This window comes from Nomascus leucogenys, chromosome 6 (assembly GCF_006542625.1).
Source record: "Nomascus leucogenys isolate Asia chromosome 6, Asia_NLE_v1, whole genome shotgun sequence".
Lineage (NCBI taxonomy): Eukaryota > Metazoa > Chordata > Mammalia > Primates > Hylobatidae > Nomascus > Nomascus leucogenys.
In genome coordinates, this window is record NC_044386.1 from 7176149 (window position 1) to 7197473 (window position 21325).

General features: G+C 42.4%; 1 protein-coding gene across 1 annotated transcript in view; it reads left to right on the plus strand.

Annotated features, from left to right (window-relative positions):
* The window catches only part of ADCY2 (adenylate cyclase 2), a 434401-nt gene that overhangs the window by 376576 nt on the left and 36500 nt on the right, over positions 1–21325 (plus strand). The window contains exons 18-20 of the mRNA XM_030813903.1: positions 3098–3267; positions 14474–14558; positions 19735–19893. Coding sequence (XP_030669763.1) covers positions 3098–3267; positions 14474–14558; positions 19735–19893 — 414 coding nt within the window. The remainder of the gene's footprint in view (positions 1–3097; positions 3268–14473; positions 14559–19734; positions 19894–21325) is intronic.

Below are 21325 nucleotides of genomic sequence, written 5' to 3' on the forward strand. Positions count from 1 at the left end.
GTTCAGTATCCTACTGCCAGAACCGCTGACCATCTGGAGCCTTCCCTCGTCGGCTAAACCGTGGAGACAGGACAGGCTCCCAGCCTGGCATCCTGCAGTGTTGTCTCCCACACATCCCTGGATGGCTATTTACAGGTTCCCAGCCTACCGTTTTATGCCAGATCAACTCTTGCACAGTCTCTAAGCATTCTAGAAAGCCATTTAACAGAAATGGACTAAAAGTATGCTTCCCATTAACATACATATTTTAGTAGTTGTTCTGAAATGTGAAAATAAAAATTTTAAAGCCTAAGAATGAATTTTGAAATGTGAAACCTTAGCATATTTTATAGGTGTTGACACCTAGTTCAAAGGTTCAAACTGTGAAAACCTTTAAAATTTTACCCCAGGTCCCCACACACCAGATAATCCACATATACCCATTGATGCATACACACCCTCTTATAAGTGGTTCCTTATTCTGCTCTCTCATTCGATTAAGCTGAACTGGCTGATAACTTTCATTATAACAGTGGTTTTCAGGCATAATTTTAGAAACAGAGCTGTTTCAAAAACCAAAACTTACAAAGGACTTTAGTTTATAGTAATAATAGCAGAATTTACAAGCTTCTCCTGGACTAGGCTGTTCTGAACTCTTTTGTTACTTAATCTTCGTGAGAATTCTCCAAGATGGGTGTTATCATCATCTTTACTTCGAGTGACTCATGGAAGACACAGGATTGCCTTGTTAAGAACAGCTGCTTTGGGGAATCCGATGGGACAGGATCACTGAATAAGAGCCTTGCCCCCACCAGTTCCTGGGGCAATTTCCCGGGTTTGAAGGAGCAGTTTTAAAATACTCAAGACTATTGATTAAATGGCTACTAGGTTATAAATAAGGGCTTCTCAAACTCTTTGTGAAGACCCTGTTTTCATTTTGCTTTGTTTTGTGTTTTTAATTTCTAATCTATGACAGACTAATGCTTTTGAAAAATGTAATGGTGAATTACCAGCAAAATGCACTAAAAAGGAAGCCATATGAAATGCAAGCTCATATTTCATTATATTCAACAGAAACAAGCTTACTCTGCCAAGTTTCTATTCATATTCTGTACCTGTCTTGCAGAACTCACTGCTGTACTTTGAGTGGTCTTGTTCTAAGCAACATGGAGCATTAATGTACCTTGTATCAGAGTCCTCAGACCTGCCCTGAAGTAGATACTTAGTAATTTCTCTAAGGCGACAAGGGCAGAACTCTCATAGAAATAAAGTCACTTTTCAAAGGGCATGCTACACCCCTCTTCCCTCTGAGATACTGCCTGTCCACCAGTTCACAGCTCTGTTGATTCTGTCATTTTACTACATTAACCCACATCATCTCTTCTTTTCCTTTTCCTGTTCTCTGTTGTGGGAAGGCATGAGAGGCAGAAGGGTGGAGACCTGGCATCAGACAATTGCAGCTAAGAAGCTGTGCTTACAATACTCTGTATTTCTTAAAATGCTGCCACCTGAAATGAAGGGTGCCCTTCACATTCCCACACAAAGGAAGACTTTAACTCCCTGAAGAGTGACCTAGTGGGTGTGTAATCCAGTGTGAGGTGTTGGTCTTCCTTTTGAAGCCACAGCGCCAGGTCGAAGTCCTTACTGATGGGATTTCTACTCATTCATGCTTGAGTGGAGGCACTCAAGGGACTTTGCCCCTTACAAAGAGAAAGCCTGCCATATGATTGCTGCAAGCTCCTACTTCCAACTTTTCTTTCTTCCACAAGAACAGGACTGTTGAGCTAATATCAGTAGCCTTCCACATAGCTTAATGTAGATGGCTTTAGCTGGGGAAATCAAAGGAAGAGCTTAAATGACAAAAATAAGCAGTTCTTACCTGGCTTACTCAATATGATGAAATTAAAATTGAGTAGTTTAAAAGCTGGGCTAATTTTAAAGACAAGGTTTAAAAAACATCAATAAGATCTATGTTTTATTAAAAGTCTTAATTTTTTTTTTTGAGTGTTGTCTCTGTTCTAGGAATGCTGAGATAGAAACACAAACCCTTGTTCACAGAAACCCCATGACGTAGCAAATAAAGCCTTTCTGAGGATGGCACCTGTTTCCCTGCAGCGAGTCCCTCCTGGCGTGCAGGACTCTGGGCTCTGTGCATTACTTTTTATCTCTGTTGTTTTCAATGACCTACAAGGAGAATATGATTACCCTCATTTTACAGTGTCATGCGGACACTGTGATACAAGCAAGTTAGGTCACTGGCTGCAAGTAAGTGAGCTAATGAGTTAGTGAAGAGTTGAATTCAGAGCTATCCATAAGCCTATCTGAACGGTGCCTGCAGTGGTCAATGGTGAGGAAATGGCTCACCTGGAGCAGGCCTGCCTTCAGCTTGCTCTGCCCTAAAATGGAAGATACCAGCTCGCTGGCTCCCACTTGCTTCTTCCACTTGCTTCTGGTGCCTGTCAAACTCCCGGGGGATTCATGACTCACCCTGGTCAAGGCTTTTAATTTAAGTCCTTCTGTTTTAAATAGGCCCTCTGACACACAACTTCTCTTTTAATAAAATGTCTGAGCTTCCTTATGCTTTTAACAGAGTTATCTGTAATGATTTATATTCTCTTAATTCTCTTATATTCTCTTAATTATCTGTAATGATTTATATTCTCTTAATTTATATTCTCTTAATGATTTATATTCTCTTAATGAATTAAAGAATTGAAAGGCCAAAAAAGATTCTGTAGACTTAACTTACATTTAAGGAATGTATAGGAGGCCACAATGTTTTCGTGTTCAAGAAATAAATAACATTGGCTTATAATGATGTGTCTTCCATATAAGTTTTTTTTTTACAATTTATTTCTAAAAAGTGGCAATATACATGCTTCTTTTTATTTATCATGCCAGGTTGGGTCGGAAAGCTTTGGACGATTTTTTTTTTTTTTTTCTGAATTTAACGTATCCAGGCATTTACCACTGGATCAAAGATAAGAAACAAGCCTCTGTTTTCACAGCCAGCTTATATGTTGACCAAATGAGATTGGCAGTGGCCCCTGATTGTAATTGTTTCAGCATTTCTCAGAAGAGATCCTAAGTATTTGTCCGGTGTCCTTCCCTGTTTCAGTACTTTATCTACAGCTGCATTCTGGGACTGATATCCTGTTCCGTGTTCCTGCGGGTTAACTACGAGCTGAAGATGTTGATCATGATGGTGGCCTTGGTGGGCTACAACACCATTCTACTCCACACCCACGCCCACGTCCTGGGCGACTACAGCCAGGTCTTATTTGAGAGGTGAGCCACTGCCTCTTCCTTCTCTTACTTTAGTTCTTTCCCAGCCTGTGGATAGCATGAGTGTGTGTTGAGTAAATGCAAGTTAGCGATGTCCTTGTCATTGATAAATCATTCTGAGAGAATTTCTTTGAAGTGATGCCTCAGAAAGATAATATGTGTTTTTGTTATAGATTACATCTGATTATGTATTCCCAAACACACATAGAAGATGTGAAGTGGTTTGGAGAGAAGAGCTGTGTTATAACTGTACTATGTTGATAAAAGTAATCTAAGGTTGTCCACCTGGGCACTATTGACATTTTGGACTAAATAATTCTCTGTTGCGGGCACTGTCCTTTGCATGGTAGGTAGGGCGTTTAGTGACATCCCTGGCCTTTACCCACTGAATGCCAGTTACAGTCTCTTCTGCCCCAAGTCATGACAACTGAAAATGTCCCTAGAAATTGCCAAATGTCCTCAGGAAGGCAAAATGGCTCTCAGTTCAAAGCAAAATATTGAAAAAATAAGTAGCTGTATTCACAAGTTACAGTGTTGCATTTCTCACTAGAGATTTTCTAAAATACTGTTATGGGGAAGGGGAACTTTCAGTCCTGAAAATTCTTTGTCTGTGGAGAAATTGACTTCCAAGAAAATATATGGTTGCTTTAGGTCTTTCAACTGTAAGCCTAGATGCAGCAAGAATGATTCTCCCAGGTGCACTCACTCAGGTTTATAACAGGTTTCCTGTTACCGAATTACTTCCATAAGCTTATAATGAATATTTGTTTGAAAAAAATTGTTTTAATCATTATGATACTCTCCACATCACATCTCAAAAACAAAACAACATTTTGTAACAAGTGTTAGGTTTATTTCTGAACCCACCAGATGTCAAAGTATTTTCTAGGAGTGCTTTGCACTGTCCTCCATCTTATTTCTATATTTATTTTAAAGTAATACAAATGCCTTAAATATTTGCATTGATTTATTACTCCAGAAAGTTGTTTTGTGTTGACAGTACATGGACACCTATTTCTCCACTGGAGACCTGGTGTTAGGAACGGCAGTCGTCGCACTGTGTAGACATTTCTTACCAATAAGAACCTTTGCAGAAGGTACAACCCATTCTTTTCACCTAATTTAATTTTCATTATCCTCCACACAATGAAACTCTACTAATCTGTAATCAAGCTTAAGGCAGTGGAGTTGCAAAAATGCATAATTATATTTATGATTCCTTAGCCAAAATGAGAATGGAAGTTAATTTTCCAATAAATTCTCAAAATTGCCAACTAAACATGCTTTACTGTTGCTCTACTATATCCAGAAAGCCTGTGTTGTATTCCTAAATAAAGGCAGCATTATTGATTTTCACATGCAGCTGATAACGCTACTACGTTTCCCTTTATTAAATTTAAAGCACCTGAATATGTTACACATCTGACGCAAAAGAAGAAATCAGATTAACAAGTTTCTGGTGTGGAGAGAATTGCTTCTGGGGACCTCAGTGAGGCGCCTGAGGAGACACACAATCTCTGAGTGCAACCCTAGCAGCAGGAGACTAATTATCAGGTTGAAGAAAAGGAGTTTTGCCTTTAGATCACATTCACTGTGTTAAAGGTCTTTTGTGTTTGCGCTCGGTTTGTCTTTGCAATGACCTTGAAGCTAGGGAGACTGACTTGAGAAGCCTCGGCAACTTGCCTTCACTTCCATCAGTAAAGCCAGCATCCTCCTCCGGGGCACGCACCTGTCTCTCACTTCCTAATTTAAAAAAAAAATTTTGTGGATACATAATAGGTATACATATTTATGGGGTAGATGAGATGTTTTCATACATCTTGCAATGTGAAATAATCGCATCATGGAGAATAAGGTATCCATCCCCTCAAGCATTTATCCTTTGTGTTACAAATAATCCAGTTACACTTTTTACTTACTTATTTATTTGAGGCAGAATTTTGCTCTGTCGCTCAGGCTGGAGTGCAGTGGCACAATCTGGGTTCACTGCAACCTCTGCCTCCTGGGTTCAAGTGATTTTCCTGCCTCAGCCTCTCTAGCAGGTGGGATTACAGGTGCCTGCCACCATGCCCAGCTACTATATATATATATATATATATATATATATATATATATATATATTTAGTAGAGACGGGGTTTCATCATGTTGGCCAGGCTGGTCTCAAACTCCTGGCCTCAAGTGATCCACCCACCTCAGCCTCCCAAAATGTTGGGATTACAGGCGTGAGCCACAGCGCCTGGCCTCTTTTAGTTTTGATTGTTTGTTTGTTTGAGATGGAGTCTCACTCTGTTGCCCAGGCTGGAGTGCAATGGCGTGATCTCTGCTTAATGCAACCCCCATCTCCCAGGTTCAAGCAATTCTCCTGCTTCAGCCTCCTGAGTAGCTGGGATTACAGGCACCCACCACCATGCCTGGCTGATTTTTGTATTTTTAGTAGAGATGAGGTTTCACCATGTTGGCCAGGCTACTCTTGATCTCCTGACCTCAGGTAATCCACCTGCCTTAGCCTCCCAAAGTGCTGGGATTACAGGCATGAGCCACCGCATCCAGCCTTAGTTATTTTTAAATGTACAATTAAGTTATTATTGATTATAGTTGCCTTGTTGTGCTATGAAATAGTGGGTCTTACTCATTTTTTCCTACTTCCTAATTTTCATCAGAAGTTCTGGCACTTCTTGAACTGATCCCTGAATGGGCTGCACAATATTATCAGAAGCATCTTCAATGGAAAGATGAGTCTTACTGATGCAATAGTAGAAAAGCATAATACCTCAAAATCAATGAATATTCTATGACGTCCACTTAAAACTAACCCCACATGGGAGACCCTTAAGAGTGGGAATTTAGAAGCCCCCCAATTTCTCCAGCCTCATTGCCTGTTTTACGTAACCTTGTGACTCGTGCCAGAGGTAAAACCAATCAATGTCAATATTTTCTTTCTCTTTTCTGAGATCCAAGAGCTTTCCCCATCAAATAATTGACATCAGTTTTCTCATCCTTTGCCTTGCTTATTGATGCTGACACACACTTCCCAATATGAAAGTGAGATCCAAAAAAAAAAAAAAAGCTGTGTAGCATGGTGCCTTGAGAGTGAACATCACTTAATCCAAAGCCAGAGGTGCCCCTGAGGGCGGGAGCTGGCTCACAGGACGGCCAGGCAGCACTGCCTTTTCTGATTGAGCCCGTCTGTGCCATTGAAGTCACGACATTTTGTCCCATCCCTTTGGTGACCTGTCTCTGGGCACCACATTCTTGCCTCATTCTTACTCCTTGCCTTCTCTCTTCGGCTCTGGTCTTCTTTCTGGGACCCTTGCTTGGCTGTGGCAGGTCAGTGTCCTTCCTGTCCACCCAGGCCCCTAGAGCTGCTCCTCATTGACCTTGAGTGCTCCGACGACACTGTGATGGTTAATGTCAGACGTCAACTTGATTGGACTGAAGGATGCCTAGATAGCTGGTAAAGCATTATTTCTGGGTGTGTCTGTGAGGGTGTTGCCAGAGGAGACTGACATTTGAGTCGGTGGACTGGGAGAGGAAGACCCACCCTCAGTGTGATGGGCACCACCCAATCGGCGGCCAGCGCAGCCAGAACAAAGCAGGTGAAAGAAGGTGGGATAAGCTAGCTTGCTGGCTCTTATGGTTTTCATCTTTCTCCTGTTCTGGATGCTTCGTGCCCTTGAACATCAAACTCCAGGTTCTTTGGCCTTTGGACTCTGGGACTTGTACAGTAGTATCTCCAGGGTTCTTAGTACAAAAGGCTGCACTGTTGGTTTCCCTGGTTTTGAGTCTTTGGGACTTGGACTGAGCCACTCCCAGCATCTCTCTTTCCCTGCTTTGCAGATGGCCTGTCATGGGGCTTTACCTTGTGATCTGGTGAGCCAATTCTCGGTAATAAACTCCCTTCTATATATACATACATCCTATTGGTTCTAGCCCTCTGGAAAACCCCGACTAATACATAGACCTCCCTCAAGCTTCTGGCTTTCACCCCCCGGTGTGCCTGAGGACCAAGCAGCTCCTCTGTCCTGTTTCACCCCAGAAAGGTGGAAGGTACCCATCCTGGATGAAGGGGACATGGCCTCTGTTGCCTGTTAACCCCTTTTCTGTGATATACACATATGGGCTGAGGACTTTAACACACTCTTCTGAATCATGCAGAAGAGAAGGTCTGAACCAAATACCATGGCTTATGGACAGTGCCTGCAACTGTGCCTGGCATCTGGTACTCAACAAACATCTGTTGAATGAATGAACAAAAGCACGTCATGCTCTCAAACAATGGGAAGAGGCTGACACCGGCTTCCTGAAATCTCTCGCCTCACCTGCTTCCCTGAAGACAGAGCGTATCCCCAGATCACTGAGGATGTGTCTTTTAATATCCACATCAGGTTCTGTTTATATTTTTATATTTCAAAGGAAAGTTCAGGGAGGGCATCTTTGTTTAAAGGCAGTGCCAGCCATCTTCCTCTATACTTTGTCCTGCAAGTGACTTCATCGTGGCTCCTGTGGCGAGGCCTTTTCAGAACCAGCTTGGCATTGTTCATGGGCAAGCCAACAAGATGTTACAAGCCAATGGAGTTGGCAGAGGAAAAAGGAGAGGTATGCACTAGAAAAACTTCGTATCGATGAATAGTTAAGAAAATGGTATTTAAGACATTCTTACACATTCAAGAGTGTGAAAAGTAGACTTTCCAGGAGGAAGAAAAGACCACTCAGAGAGAGTGTGCCATTGAAAATCCATTAGGAAGGAGGCCAGGAGTGTCCTGGTATTTAACGTGACCTGCTGGGGCGTGATTCGGGTAAGTCGCCTCCTGCTGAAGGTAGCTCGGGAGTTTCTCAGATGTTTCCTATTCTTTGGTGTTCACAGCAGTCCTCCATATTGTCTGTGAATTGATCAATAATGGTTGTGGTTCCTACATATGACACTGTCTCCCAAAGCCCTTAGCCAGAGCTGTTGAGACACCAACTGCTCTTCAAGGTGATGGTGATATTAATAACAACTGATGTTGCTGGAAGCTGTTTTTGTCTCGAAGACACGTATCCTTCCCATGACAAGGGCTTGCTACTGTGTCTGCAAGAAGTTGTCAGATTTTTCCTGAGTTTTTTTTCTTGCAGAACTGAAAAGTCTCAAGGGATGGGTGTTATTTCACTTGGACCAAGCCATTATGTCACTCACCTGGAGGCTAGAAATGTACCTTTAATTCTAGAGACACATGGGACATGGAGAGCTTGAACAGAGCAGCTAACTAACAAGGATCCCTAAAGACCAATCAGTTCTATGCTGGAACTTTAGCCCAGTAAAATAAGTACTTTCTGGAAAGCACATAAATACGGTGTTTAAGCAGCAGTGATAGACAGTGCTTAGCCTCATCCAGAAGCTCTAGATTGCAACTGGCTGAAATGTCTGCAAAAGTTTACCTTCCCAGCCTTAGCAACGGCTTCCTATCAGGAAGAGCACTGGAGATGCTCAGACTTGCACCTGTCATTCAGATGCATAAACTAAGCACCTTCCTTGTGGTATTTGTCTGCTTTCCCTGATTTTCCCGTGTCTCATGGAAATCCAAATGGCTGGAATTTGGGATATTGCGATGTATTTTGACAATGTCCTAATGAGGGATTGATTGAAGATGAACTGAAAGAAAGTCTTGAGGAAGAACAAGAAAACCCATCCCGCACAGGAAAGGTCAGGAAGAGCTGCAGGCCTCACCCTGGGGCAGATGGTCTGTGGATATTCCCAAGAACCTGAAATTGTTTTCATGTCTTTTCTTTAAATGAAGACTGTATTTCAAATTTGCATTCCAAGTCATAATATAGTCAAGTTAATAATGAGAATATTTTCTATTTCTTTCAGATTTACCACCTCAGCTTTCCCCACTCTGCCTGTTTCCTGCACCCTATGCCATTTCAGAAAGCGAGGAGCACAGCATGCTTTTCTGTGCCTGATACCCACTATCAGGGCAGCAGGGAGGGAAGCAATCCCAGCCGCCTAACTTTAACAACAAAGCAAGTCGTCCCAGGGCTATGCAGGGTCTAACAAGCTTCTTTTCCTTCTATAAAGAGCAACCATTAGTGAACCACTTCTCTATCTGACCTAAAACAGAAAATATCCTGTGGTTTGGACTCATCTGCAGGAAGAAACTCGATATTTAGGCTCTTTTGTTTTGTTCTGTTTGATTTTAGAATGCGGGGAGGGATTCACAGGGCCTGTGGCATAGACTCCATAAAATGTGCAATGCTTCTAATCATCAGTTCTTCCATGTGATGCTAAAGGCATGCCCAGCGCAACCACATCAGATCGTGCTGAGGTAGCAGTGGCTTCTGACTTAAAATCACTCCTCTTCACAAAAGGAAACCACAACTGCATTAATCAGGACACATGATTGTCTCCACAGCAAAGGGCCAGCGCTCCCAGTCCAACCCCCACATACACACACTTTTGTCATCTCTTCTGACCTGCCACTGCCTCCGGAGCTCTTTTCTAAGCAGGAGCCTATTCCTTAATTTGTGGTTCTGCTGCAGCACTGGCATGTCTGGCTTGGCATTTATGAACACAGCTCTGAAAAAGCGGGAGCCTTTGAGCCATCTGTCCCTGGAGGATGTTGGGCCATCTTCGCTGCAAGTTCACATGGCATTCTGGTGCATCTGTGTCCAAGCCAGAGAGGAGAGAATGCCCAGAAACCCCTTAGGGAAGATGAGCAATTTCCAAGCCAACACAGTCATTTGTCCACTCATTTATTCACTTTCACAACACACTTGTATTGAATGCCCTTGATATGGAGGGTGGGAACCCTGGCTGAGCTGTTGACCCCATACTGTGCCAGCCAGCCATGGGCCAGGAGGAAGGTACTGCCTCAGTGACTCAAGTTTGGGAGAAGAGTCCAAAGAGGAAATCCACAGGATCTGCCATGAACACAGCAGGAGCGGGCACCATGAAAGTAGACCGAGTGTGTCTCAGCAATTCCCTGCTGCTTCTCAAGTCAGAGCTGGATGCAGATTTTCTGACAAGGCATGGGAATGACTTATTTTGCCTTATGCATCTTAACCTCAGATTAGGTTTCTGGGGTGTTTTGTCTTGCTTTACGCAGGACAATGTTGTCTTCTGGCTCTGTGATTGAGGTCCCAATCCCTTACTGAGTGAGGCTCAGTGAGCAGACTTGTCTTTACTGCATTATCAATTCGGACAAGACATTTGCTTTCTGCATCATTTGACATTGATGATTCCTGAGAATTTGGGGGTCACTTGTGGACAAAGCCAGGCATTTTCTAATGTAATGGTGTAACCAGAGGCAGGAAAGAAAGACAGAAGATAGATTAGCTGAAGACCATGAGGATATTGTGTGGGTAAAGGGGAAGGAAGTCATTGTCTCCTCGTTAGCCTGGTCTTTATGAGTCATGGCCCTCAGTGATCAGCGAACCGATTTTTCTATTTATCCCAATTAGTGACCTGAGAAGATATGATTTTACCTCAGCTAACCACTGTTAACAACACAACAGAAATTAGACTCCTTTGGGTACTTTTCTTTTTTAAAATATTCACCCACAGAAATGTAAAGTTTTTGAAGGTGGGATAATGTTTGTGTCTATGTGCCTGGACTACTTTCCCTCCTGAGAATCATGCAAATGTCCTTTTTTACTCCATCTGAAGTGTTTGCCTTCAGGTTAGAGGCTGGTTCACTAAGCAATTCCTCCATCTCCCTCACCAGTACATTGGGATGTGGTGTTCTTTTGGGCTCCTGAAACTTGATGAGCAAAATGATTACTCCATTAACAACCTCAGGCGGAGGGCCAACTGCAGACGCCTGTGCGGCACGTGAGCATCTGAGTCCCCAGTGTCTGATTTTTAGATATGAAAGGAAGTGTGTTCCATCACATTTTGGCTACCATTGTCGTTGTGTTGGAAATCATAGAGTTAGAAACTTTCTCAGTTATGTTAGCTGTATCTTCTCTACTTCATAACTCAATGACGGTGCCACCCTAACACACGAGAGTCCAAAGTAGATTTCATCCTTAAAACATAAACGAGAGAGAGAGAAAGAGAGGGGGAAAGAGAGAGGGAGGAGAGAGAGCTCCTACCCAACTAGCTGTGCAGCTCATATTTCTCTAAACAGCTGACCTGATTGGTGGGCTGAATTGTATCCCCCAAAATAAGATATAAACTTCGGTCCCCAGTGTCACAGATTGTGACCTTATTTGGAACTAGAATCATTGCAAGTGGAATTAGTAAAGATGAGGTCTTGCTGAAGGAGGGTGGCCCCTAATCCAGTATAAGTGATGCCCTCCTAAGAAGATGGCCAGGTGAAGAGACAGACACACAGGAATGCCACGTGATGATGAAGGCAGGGATTGGAGTCACGTGGTGGCAAGCTAAGAAAAGCCAATGATGGCCAGCAAAGCACCTGAAGTGAGACCAAGGCAAGGAAGCATTCCCTAAGGGTTTCAGAAGGACATGGCCCTGAGAACATCCTGCTGTCAGACTTGTAGCCCCCACAACTCTGAGATGATACATTTCTGTTATTTTAAGTCACCTAGTTTATGCTACCTCATTATAGCAACTCTAGGAAACTAATTCAGAGATCAACACAACTGACTACTCTGCCAGAAAGATGTCTTGGGATTTTACTATACCTCTCCCCGTCTCCCACCATGCTCCATGCCCCTCCTTCTCCCCACCTTTCCCATGGATACACAAAGAGTGAGGTGATCTAGGAACCAATCTACAGTGGAGAAATAAGTCACTGAAACCATAGGGGCCTTAACAGCATCCATCCACAAGTGGCCCACACAAGAGAGAAGTGCTTCAGTAGGAGTTGGCACTTCTCTTTTGCTAACGGAATGAAAGAAGTCTTCAGAAATCCAAGTGAAATCCAGAAAAGCCAGATGGAGTCCCTAGTAGTTGTCAGAGAACTTCAGAAGAGAAAAAGGCAGCCGTGTATTGGTATGCCAGTTGGCACTGTGGGCTGCTGGTGCCTCGTGATTCCTGAGATCCATTTAGGTCTGCACTTTCAAATCCACTCCCCAGTCCTGCAGGGAGAGCCTCTGTTGGTCTAGCTTCCTCCAAGCTCCCCCTCCACCCACCGCTATTCCTCAGGAAGACTCAAGATCTGGGAGATGGGTGAGCAGGGTATTTCTACCCCATAAACCAAGATTCAAATGCATTCATATGAGGACTCCCCAGACAGGATTTCTTCCAATAGGTTGCTTGTGCGAATTTTCTGTGTTATTAACTGAAAACCCAGCCAGGTCTTGAATTGCCTAAGAGGGTCCTACCTACATGTCTGTCAGTGAGAGGGACCTAAGCTGGCTCTGTATGTTTGCAGCATTTGGTCCTTTAGTTAGAAATGCAAAGGGGACTTGCGTTCTGATTTGTTGCACTAACCAAGCTCCCATAAATCCTGGCCTGAGATTTACTCTTAGTTTAGGAATTATGGGGGTGGTGGGTGGAAGAAGGGGATGTCTTAGATGCTTTCTCTGGCCCCTTGGAATTGTAAAGTAACGTGATGTTCACAAAGCAGCATGCAAATTAAAAACTCAGCCTACACTAGCTTCTTAGGATGTTAGCTGTGTGGTACCACTCTCACTATTCAATATAGCATGAGCGTGGTCAATATAGGGTAAAAATAGTTTAAAATTCATGAAAGTCAGAGTCAGATTGGTTTTAAACATCTGCACCCATCGGTCACTTCAGCTGTGCTGTTGGACACCGCATTCATAGGCTCAGAAAGGAGCAACTTCATCTTATAAAATCAAAGCCAGGAAGCAGGAAGGTGGCACTGCTCCCCAGCTTCATTCTCAGAGAGAAACAGTGACCTCCTTAAGTTTCACGAGCTCAGATTCCTCCAGCCGCCACAGGTTTGGTGGGGAGGAAAGAGCTCTTAATGCAAGCACAAGCTTATTGGAGAGTTCTCTGTGGCTCTAAGCCCATAAGCCACTGGGACCAGGCAATTCTGCTTCCTCATTCCTGCAGGAATCCACCTTTTCTTTGCACTTGAGTCTTTCATTCTGTTAATAAAATTCTCCAGTCTGTGTTTCATTATCTTTTTCTCTAGTTTCTTAGCCCCACCCCACTCCCCTTCCTTATCATTCTGTAATTAATGTTAAAAATCACAAGTACCATTTGGAAAGAGTTTCCTATGTGTCAGGCTCTGTGCCAGGGATATAAATATTTAATGTAGTGGCTAAAACAGCCTGCAGGGTAGGGGTCAGTACCCACGTTTGACTGATGGGGAAAGTGATGTTTGAAGGGGTTTATGCAAGGTCGTATAGCTCAGGATTCAAACCCAGGCTCTCTTGCTTTAAAGACCACCTGGGCTTTTTAGGACTACACCAAAGCCTTTTCTTATCTCATTGTCCTTGAACCCCCCACAGAGAAGCCGGAAAAATAAAAAAAGCAAGGACAACATACAAGCAGAAAGTGATGACCTGCTGTTTGTAGTTGATCAAATGCAATTGATGCTGCTTATGTGACATGGTGTCCATGCATCATCCACTTTTATTTTTCGGGTCTTAGTTACAGTCCTATGTGGGAAATGTTCGCATGTCAGCATTTGAAGGATGTGTGGGTGCTCACTGCCTGGAATGTGATAGTGAGGATTGGGGGAGCCCACCCAGTGTAGTGACATCTTGGCAGGGATGAATGACTGATATCATTTATTATCAACTTGAACCTGAGGTCACTCGGGCAGTGTACCCAGAATTTTCATCTCTGTTATGCCTTTGTGATACAAAATCATATGAAAGAGTGAATAAGATTGGATGACTGCTTGAAAGTTATATGAAACTGTGTAATTCAGCTTGCAGAAATGAAGTTCACTACTTCATGTTTATACCTCACGTGATTACTCATTTCAAGCATACTGTCTCTTTCCGAGAGTAATGATGAAAACATTGAAGAAACCATAGATCCAATTACCCATATTGATCCCAGAAGTATAAAGAAAATATTAATATTCTTGCATGTCTTCTTTTCATATTTGGTATAGCTTGATATAAAGTAGGAAGTCTGCATGATTTTACTGTGGTCTCAAAATAGGGATTTTTGTTTTGTTTTAATGCAAGCTGGGTTTGGAAGGAGATTTGAAACGTGTGTTTGGCTGGTATATGATGTAGACAGGCACTAGAGAATCTGACATTTGTTGATATTCAAATTCTAAGTCCTGTGTGCATGTTGTTTTGTTGCGTTGTTGTCTCTTTGTCTGTCTGTTTTTTTAATAGACCAGGCATTTGGAAAGACCTGAAGACCATGGGCTCTGTGTCTCTCTCTATATTCTTCATCACACTGCTTGTTCTGGGTAGACAGGTAAGAAGTCTCTTTATATATATGTATGTATACCTTCTCTAAAGTGCTGTATTAATAGTGCTTTGCTGTGCATTGTAGTTAATCTTCTTGGAAGCAAATGTCTAAGAATCAGAATCATCTTATCGCTGAAGACAAAACTGGTTAGTACAAGGTGTGGATGCTTCGATATAGACAAAAGGAAAAATATCTTTCTTTTTTTCCACAAAAGGCAAATGTTATGAATGGCCAAAATTTTAATCAGTTAATTTCCTGTTAAATCTCAAAATAAATTTTGTAGGTTTTGTAAGCCTACAAAAGTGTTCCTTCAATAACTGACACTATTTGAAAAAAATAAAATCTCCCCTTGACTAGGGCTTTCATTTGCATTTCAGAATATGTATCACACTTGTTTGAACTGGGCCTGAATACCTTTGCTATCATTTGCAATCATTCACCTAGAAATATGATCCCCTGTTAAAAAGTTTTATTTTGCAATGCAAATGAAACTGTTCTTCCTTCTTTGGTCCCTCCAACCCTTCTGGTCTCCAATAGAGGCTGTGGGTGCAAGATTTTTAAAGACAATTATTCTTCCTCTGCCTTCAACAAAGACAATTGCCCAAAAACTACAAGACTCATATGAAGCCAAGAACCTCTGCCTCATCCACAGTGTGTTTTAAGTTCTATGAAGGGTGGTATGAAACAAACAAAAAGCAGTGATTTATGTATTTGGAAAGAACCCATGAAGAAGCAATGCCAATTCAATTAAATCTGTCCAGTATCTAAGAGGTACACTATATACTTATGAGTTTGGGTCTGGCTTCCAGTTGGCTTCCAGTTCTCCCCACCTGAAAGCTGTTAGTAATTGCATAGACAGTTGGACCGAGTCTGGATCTGCCTGTCAGGCCAGCAGTCTGGGACAACTGTCCTCCTCTAGCTTCCCAAGCAATGTGAGCTGCATCCTCCCTAGGAGCCCATGGTGCAGCCCTCATCCATCTCCCTAGCACTGAGCTGTCCTGTCCTGCTGCAAAGCTGTTTGAAGTCCCTTCTTCCCACCCCACCACACCTCTTGCATTTTCTCTGTTCTGCATTCTTTGGCTTGCAGTTTTGACAACCTGCACCATATCCGGTTCTTTTTCCCTGGTTTCTCCTGCAACCCATTTTTCTTTTCTCATGACTGGCCATCTTTCTGCTCTCACTCATATGGCAGGCATGCTCTTCCTTGAGTACCTTATAATTTAGATGTGACAGAATTGTGGTTCCTTGAATAATATTACCTAGGTGATAATTTCTCAGGAAACAATGCAGCCATCCCCTGTGTGGGATCACCTGTTTCTCCATTTCGTACTGGGAATGCTTTTTCCTGCTAGAATCATCACTCAGATTCCTTCACAGCAGCAAATTTTAAGAACCTAGTATCAAATTAAATTCTCCCAACTTTGTTATTGGTCATTGAGATGATACACATTCAGTACCACTACATAATTATGGTTGAGTCCAATGGCTGACAGGTAATCCATTACCCTCCAGTTAAGATAAATAATCAAAAGTGTTCAATATTATGATTGAGTGCTAATTTTACACAATTGGGTTGATACCAGTATCATAGGGAGTCATTCCATTTTTGTCTTTAATGTAGCAAAAAGTAATATTTACATCTAGAGGCCTAGAAAAATAATTACTCCCTCTAATGGGTTTACCATTCTTCATAACCATTCTTTAACACCAGCTATAAATCACCAGATCTATATAAGACACCATGGGAAATACCAAGGTGAGCCAGGAGGCTGACCTACAATCCAAAATCATTGAGTGAATGATTTACTAAGGCCCCAAGTCTTCTGGGTAAGAACTCTGAAGTCTGTGATACAGTGCTTTAGTACTCCCTTCCCCGAAAGGAGGGGAGGCATATCACAAAACACCCCATATTGGAAATAAGATTTTTCAAGTGCCATAAGTAAAGCATTCATGGCCTCAGTTATTGTATTTCCTGATTGGTTTATTCAGTGATAGTATATGCAGTTTGCAACCTATTTTCATTGTTATTTGTCCTGCTCCATGACCATCTTTTTTGAAATGATGGAGATATGTTTGCTTTCTGAGCAAATCAGTATACTAAATATTGCTTTAGGTATCTAAGTAGCCTTGATGAAAACATAACACGTCTCTCGTGCAACAGGTACAGTGCTACTTGCTGTACTAAATCTAGTTTATGATAGATGTGTTAGCCAACTCAGGTGTCTCTTTTGAAAAAGAAAGAAGCTTGGTGTCTCACCAGAGCTTAAACAGCAGCACATTAAGGTGGGATACATTTGTACTATAAAACCAGGGGACAGTCTACATGACCTCAAAATGAAGCTGTTGTTTTGTAGGAGAGCTTAGAACCCAAGAATCTACAGGGTCACCAACTGCCCTGTACTCCAGCCCAGTGACTGGTTCTTCTGTCCATGTAGAAAGATGTGAAGCCCTCCAGTTCCTCCGGTTGTTTTCAGAATCAGAAAAAGCCCAGAACTGCCCTCGAGGCTGTGCTAGATGTGAGCCCCAGCAGGGAGGGTCATGGGGTCCCAGGCATGTCCTGAAGGATTCTCCTAGGCTCTTCCTTCTGTCTCACTCATTGTTGATAGAGCCAGTGAAAAGCAAATTCTGTGTCTCTTCATGGGATCTGGGCCCCTGAAAACCTGTAGAGTACCCCAGGCAGAATACGAGAGGTGGGTGGCAGTCTGAGGAATGGGAGGCTCTCGAAGCTGAAGAAGCCTCCATATCTCTCCCTGTTGCTCCCCTGCACACAGAATCCTCTGTCTCCTCCACAGCAGTGCCCTCCCCAAGTAACCCAGGCAGGGGCTTCATCCTGGCCTCTGCTAGATGCCTGCACGTGGCCTCCCACCGTGTCTCTGAGTCAAATCCCCCCCTCCTTTCTCTTGTAAGGACACCTGTCTTGAGGTTTAGGGCCGACCCTAGATTCAGGATGATATTATCCTGAGATCTGTAACTGAATCATATTCATAAAGACGTTATTTCCAAATCAGGTCACATTCGCAAATAACAAGGGTTAGGACTTGGAACTATCTTTTGGAGGATTATTATTCAATGCATTCCATTTGATTGGGGACTTTTTTTAAGTCTTTTTTGAGGGGGCACTTCATATAAGCTGCTAATGTGCCAGCTACTTACACGTAAGACAGAGGATTCTAAACAGATTGCATTGCTTGGGAAGGTGATAGATGATTGATAGATGGATAGATAAATAGGTAGGTAGGTAGAGAGAGAGAGAGAGAGAGAGAGATTTGGCAAAATGTTATTTCGGTTCAGTGCAGCTGGTTCCAAAATATTGTGATTTTTTTTAGTAGTAGACTTACAAAATGCTTACCTGTTATGCAATAACAATGGCTCTGAAAACCTGAGCAACATCCTAGCATGGCGCACAGAAACCTTTCATGCTCGCTTGGGTTAGATTGCTGCCTTAACTGCTCCCTTGGAGGTAGTTTCATCTCATGCTTCACTTTTGTCTAATTTGAAGTGCGCACCTGTGTCTTCTCAACGCCCCCACCACTGGTTGCATTTGTCATTTTAGTTTGAAGCCAGACACAACACTGATTTATTTTTTTAAATATCCATTCTTCAAGTGAGAAGGCTTTTCTAGTCAATGTAGAGCATAATTTCTATCAGTCCATGGTGTGGAAAATCTGGCATGAATGTGAAACTTTAAATATAAACAAACTTTTATTTTTGGGGTTTTGTTTTTGTTTTTTGAGACAGAGTCTCATTCTGTTTCCCAGACTGGAGCGCAGTGGCTTGTTCTCGGCTCACTGCAACCTCCACCTTCTGGGTTCAAGTGATTCTCCTGCCTCAGCTTCCTGAGTAACTGGGATTACAGGTGCGCACAACCAGGCCCGGCTAATTTTTGTATTTTTAGTAGAGACAGGATTTTGCCAGGTGGGCCAGACTGGTCTCAAACTCCTGACCTCAAGTGACCCACCCACCTTGGCCTCCCAAAGTGCTGGGATTACAGGCATGAGCCACCATGTCTGGCTGAATATAAACAAACTTTTAAAATATCTTTTCTGCAGTTTTTTGAAAATGCCTTCCTGCATGAGAGAAACATAAATGCCACACCAGAGGAGGAGGAGTTTTCCTAATGTATGACAGATAATTTGAATCAAACATAACTAATGAATGATCATTGTTCTTTCAAATTTCAAAATGTGGATTTTAAATTTTTTTAATTCCCATTTGTGCATGAGAGGCCATCTGTGTGCATGTGTGTGTGTTTTGTTTTACTTTGTACCGTCACTGGTAGAATTAATCAACTCAACAAAGCAAACCAAAAACTTGCAGTTAGCTCTTTTCGCATTTATTTGTCAATAAGTGACTATCTGTGTGAAATACACACTCTCCACTAAGCCCTTCTATTACAGGAGGATCCATTCAAGACTATTTCATTATATTAAATTACTTACATCATAGGAGGCACAAAATGATGCCAAGACCCAAAAGACTCTTTGTCAGTAATTGGGCCTCTCCATTCCTACAACGTTAGTAATAACTTACTTTTAAAATACATTATATTTTAATACATTATAAAGGATGAACACAGGTTTTTACTAGCAGGCACTATCTTAATTAATATCAAAATGAACTTTTCTCTAAATGTAATGAATTGCATTCTGTCAGAACAGCACAATCCCAAGTGGAAAAAAAAATCCATATTTTGCAATGATTATTTAATTATACAGTTTGTGTTAGGGAAAAACTAATTTACAAATGCTAAAGGCAAACTGCCATAAACGAACAATACAGTTTTTATTCAAGTCATCAAAAAATGCACTCTCTCTACAGAGGCATTCTTCATTTTTCATTTATTCATCATTTATATTCTACAATGCCTCTTTTCAAAAAATAATTGGAGCCATCTTTTAGTAGCATAACTTCACAGGAAGCTTTAATGGCACTTTGAATTTAAGCCTCCATATAGCTGATTTCCCTGTTTCTGAGGCTGGTTCTTGTTTTTTGCAAATCCATATCAGAGGTTGACTGAAGGACATTTCAGGGACATGGAGGGCTTTGTAGGGAGGGTGGAAGTTCTGTTTGGGGGTTCTTTTTTCGGTTTCATTTTGTTCTTTTTGTTTTCTCTTTAAAACCTCCACTCTCTGGCAGGACAAGATGCCTATTGTTTCTTTACCTCTGTGTCCTCTTGTAACAGAATGAATATTACTGTAGGTTAGACTTCTTATGGAAGAACAAGTTCAAAAAAGAGCGGGAGGAGATAGAGACCATGGAGAACCTGAACCGCGTGCTGCTGGAGAACGTGCTTCCCGCACACGTGGCTGAGCACTTCCTGGCCAGGAGCCTGAAGAATGAGGTCAGACCAGCGGGGGCTGGTGGCTGGGGGATGGGGCTGGATGCCGTGATGACCTGGGTGAGGGCTGAACGCTTCTTCAGTGACATAAAGGCTGCAGTACTTCGCACATCTGAGTGTTCAAAATGGCCAAGATTGGCTTGAATTGTTCAGTTTTCAAAGAAGATATTGATTTGTTATAGAGATATCAGTTGAGAAGAGTGGGTTAGAATGACCTCTAAAAGTCTGAGTTTGGAGGTGAATTCATTATTAGAGATTTTTTCCCCAATCATGTAAAGTTCCGAGTGTCCATTATGAGGCACTAGGATCCCAAATATGCCTCCAAAGAAGCCACTGCTCTCTCCCCACTGTGGAAGGAGGCCTGCCTTACCAGCACCCAATGGAGGCTCAAACCAAGACGCAACATTAAACCATGCCTCCCACACGCCCACTATTTCCCCGCACTCAGCTTCCCTGAGAGCCTTCCAAGGCTCTTAGAATTTCAAAGATATCAGATACACAGTGAGTGTGACAGGATTTAGGAGTTATCTACACAAGAGCAGACCAAAGACTTGAGTCCATCCATTAGAATCGATGGAAACGGGAATTTCATGGAGTGTTTATCCAAATGGATTAGCTAGAGTTGCAAAGACTACAATGTCAGTTAAATATTGAAATGGCTTTTGAAGAGAGATGTCCTGAGATGTCTTTAATATTGCTGAAGTGCAAGAGAAAGCAGATGTGTCTACATTTAGACTTAACGTAAGAAACATGTATCTGAGCATCCACAGGACGAAAAGCCTGGTGCTCAGTTCTGTGCTGTTTCCCAGATGTCTGAGATGTGTCAACCAAGAAGTGTCTGAGACAGGTCTCAATCAAGTTAGAGGTTTATTTTCCAAGGTTGAGGATGGTGCCCAGGAAAAAGAAACACAAGTTACACTAGGATTCCTGGCCTGTGCTTTTCCCAAAGAGAGTTTTGAGGACTTCAATACTGAAACGGGAAAGAGTGGACAGTAAGGGAAGGAGGAAAAGGAATAAAAAGAGAAATGGGGTAGACGGGAGGTGGTTACATTCTTGTAAGGCTTGATTAGTGCTCATCAAAACCACATTTTCCATGTGAAAAGAGAGGAGTCAGGAGTAGCCCTTTATGCCTTCCTCTGCTTCAGCCAAGGGATAATTTCTGGTCTTGTCTTTGTCCAGTATCTGTGAAGATCAGCTATTAATTTCCATTGCCAGGATAAGAGTCAACAGAACTCTGTTTTCTGGTCAGTTTTTTTTGGGGGGGTGTCTATTCTGAAAGATTTCAGTGCCCACAAGGAATTTTTTCCTGAGCAGTTGTGAGGGAGGCCACCTAGGGTGCTCTGTGGCCCTTCTATGTTGCAGCCATCCATGTGGGAACAAAAAGCAGGCAGTTTCTTGCATGACTCAGTTCCCAGGCTTAATTTTTAGTGAGTCT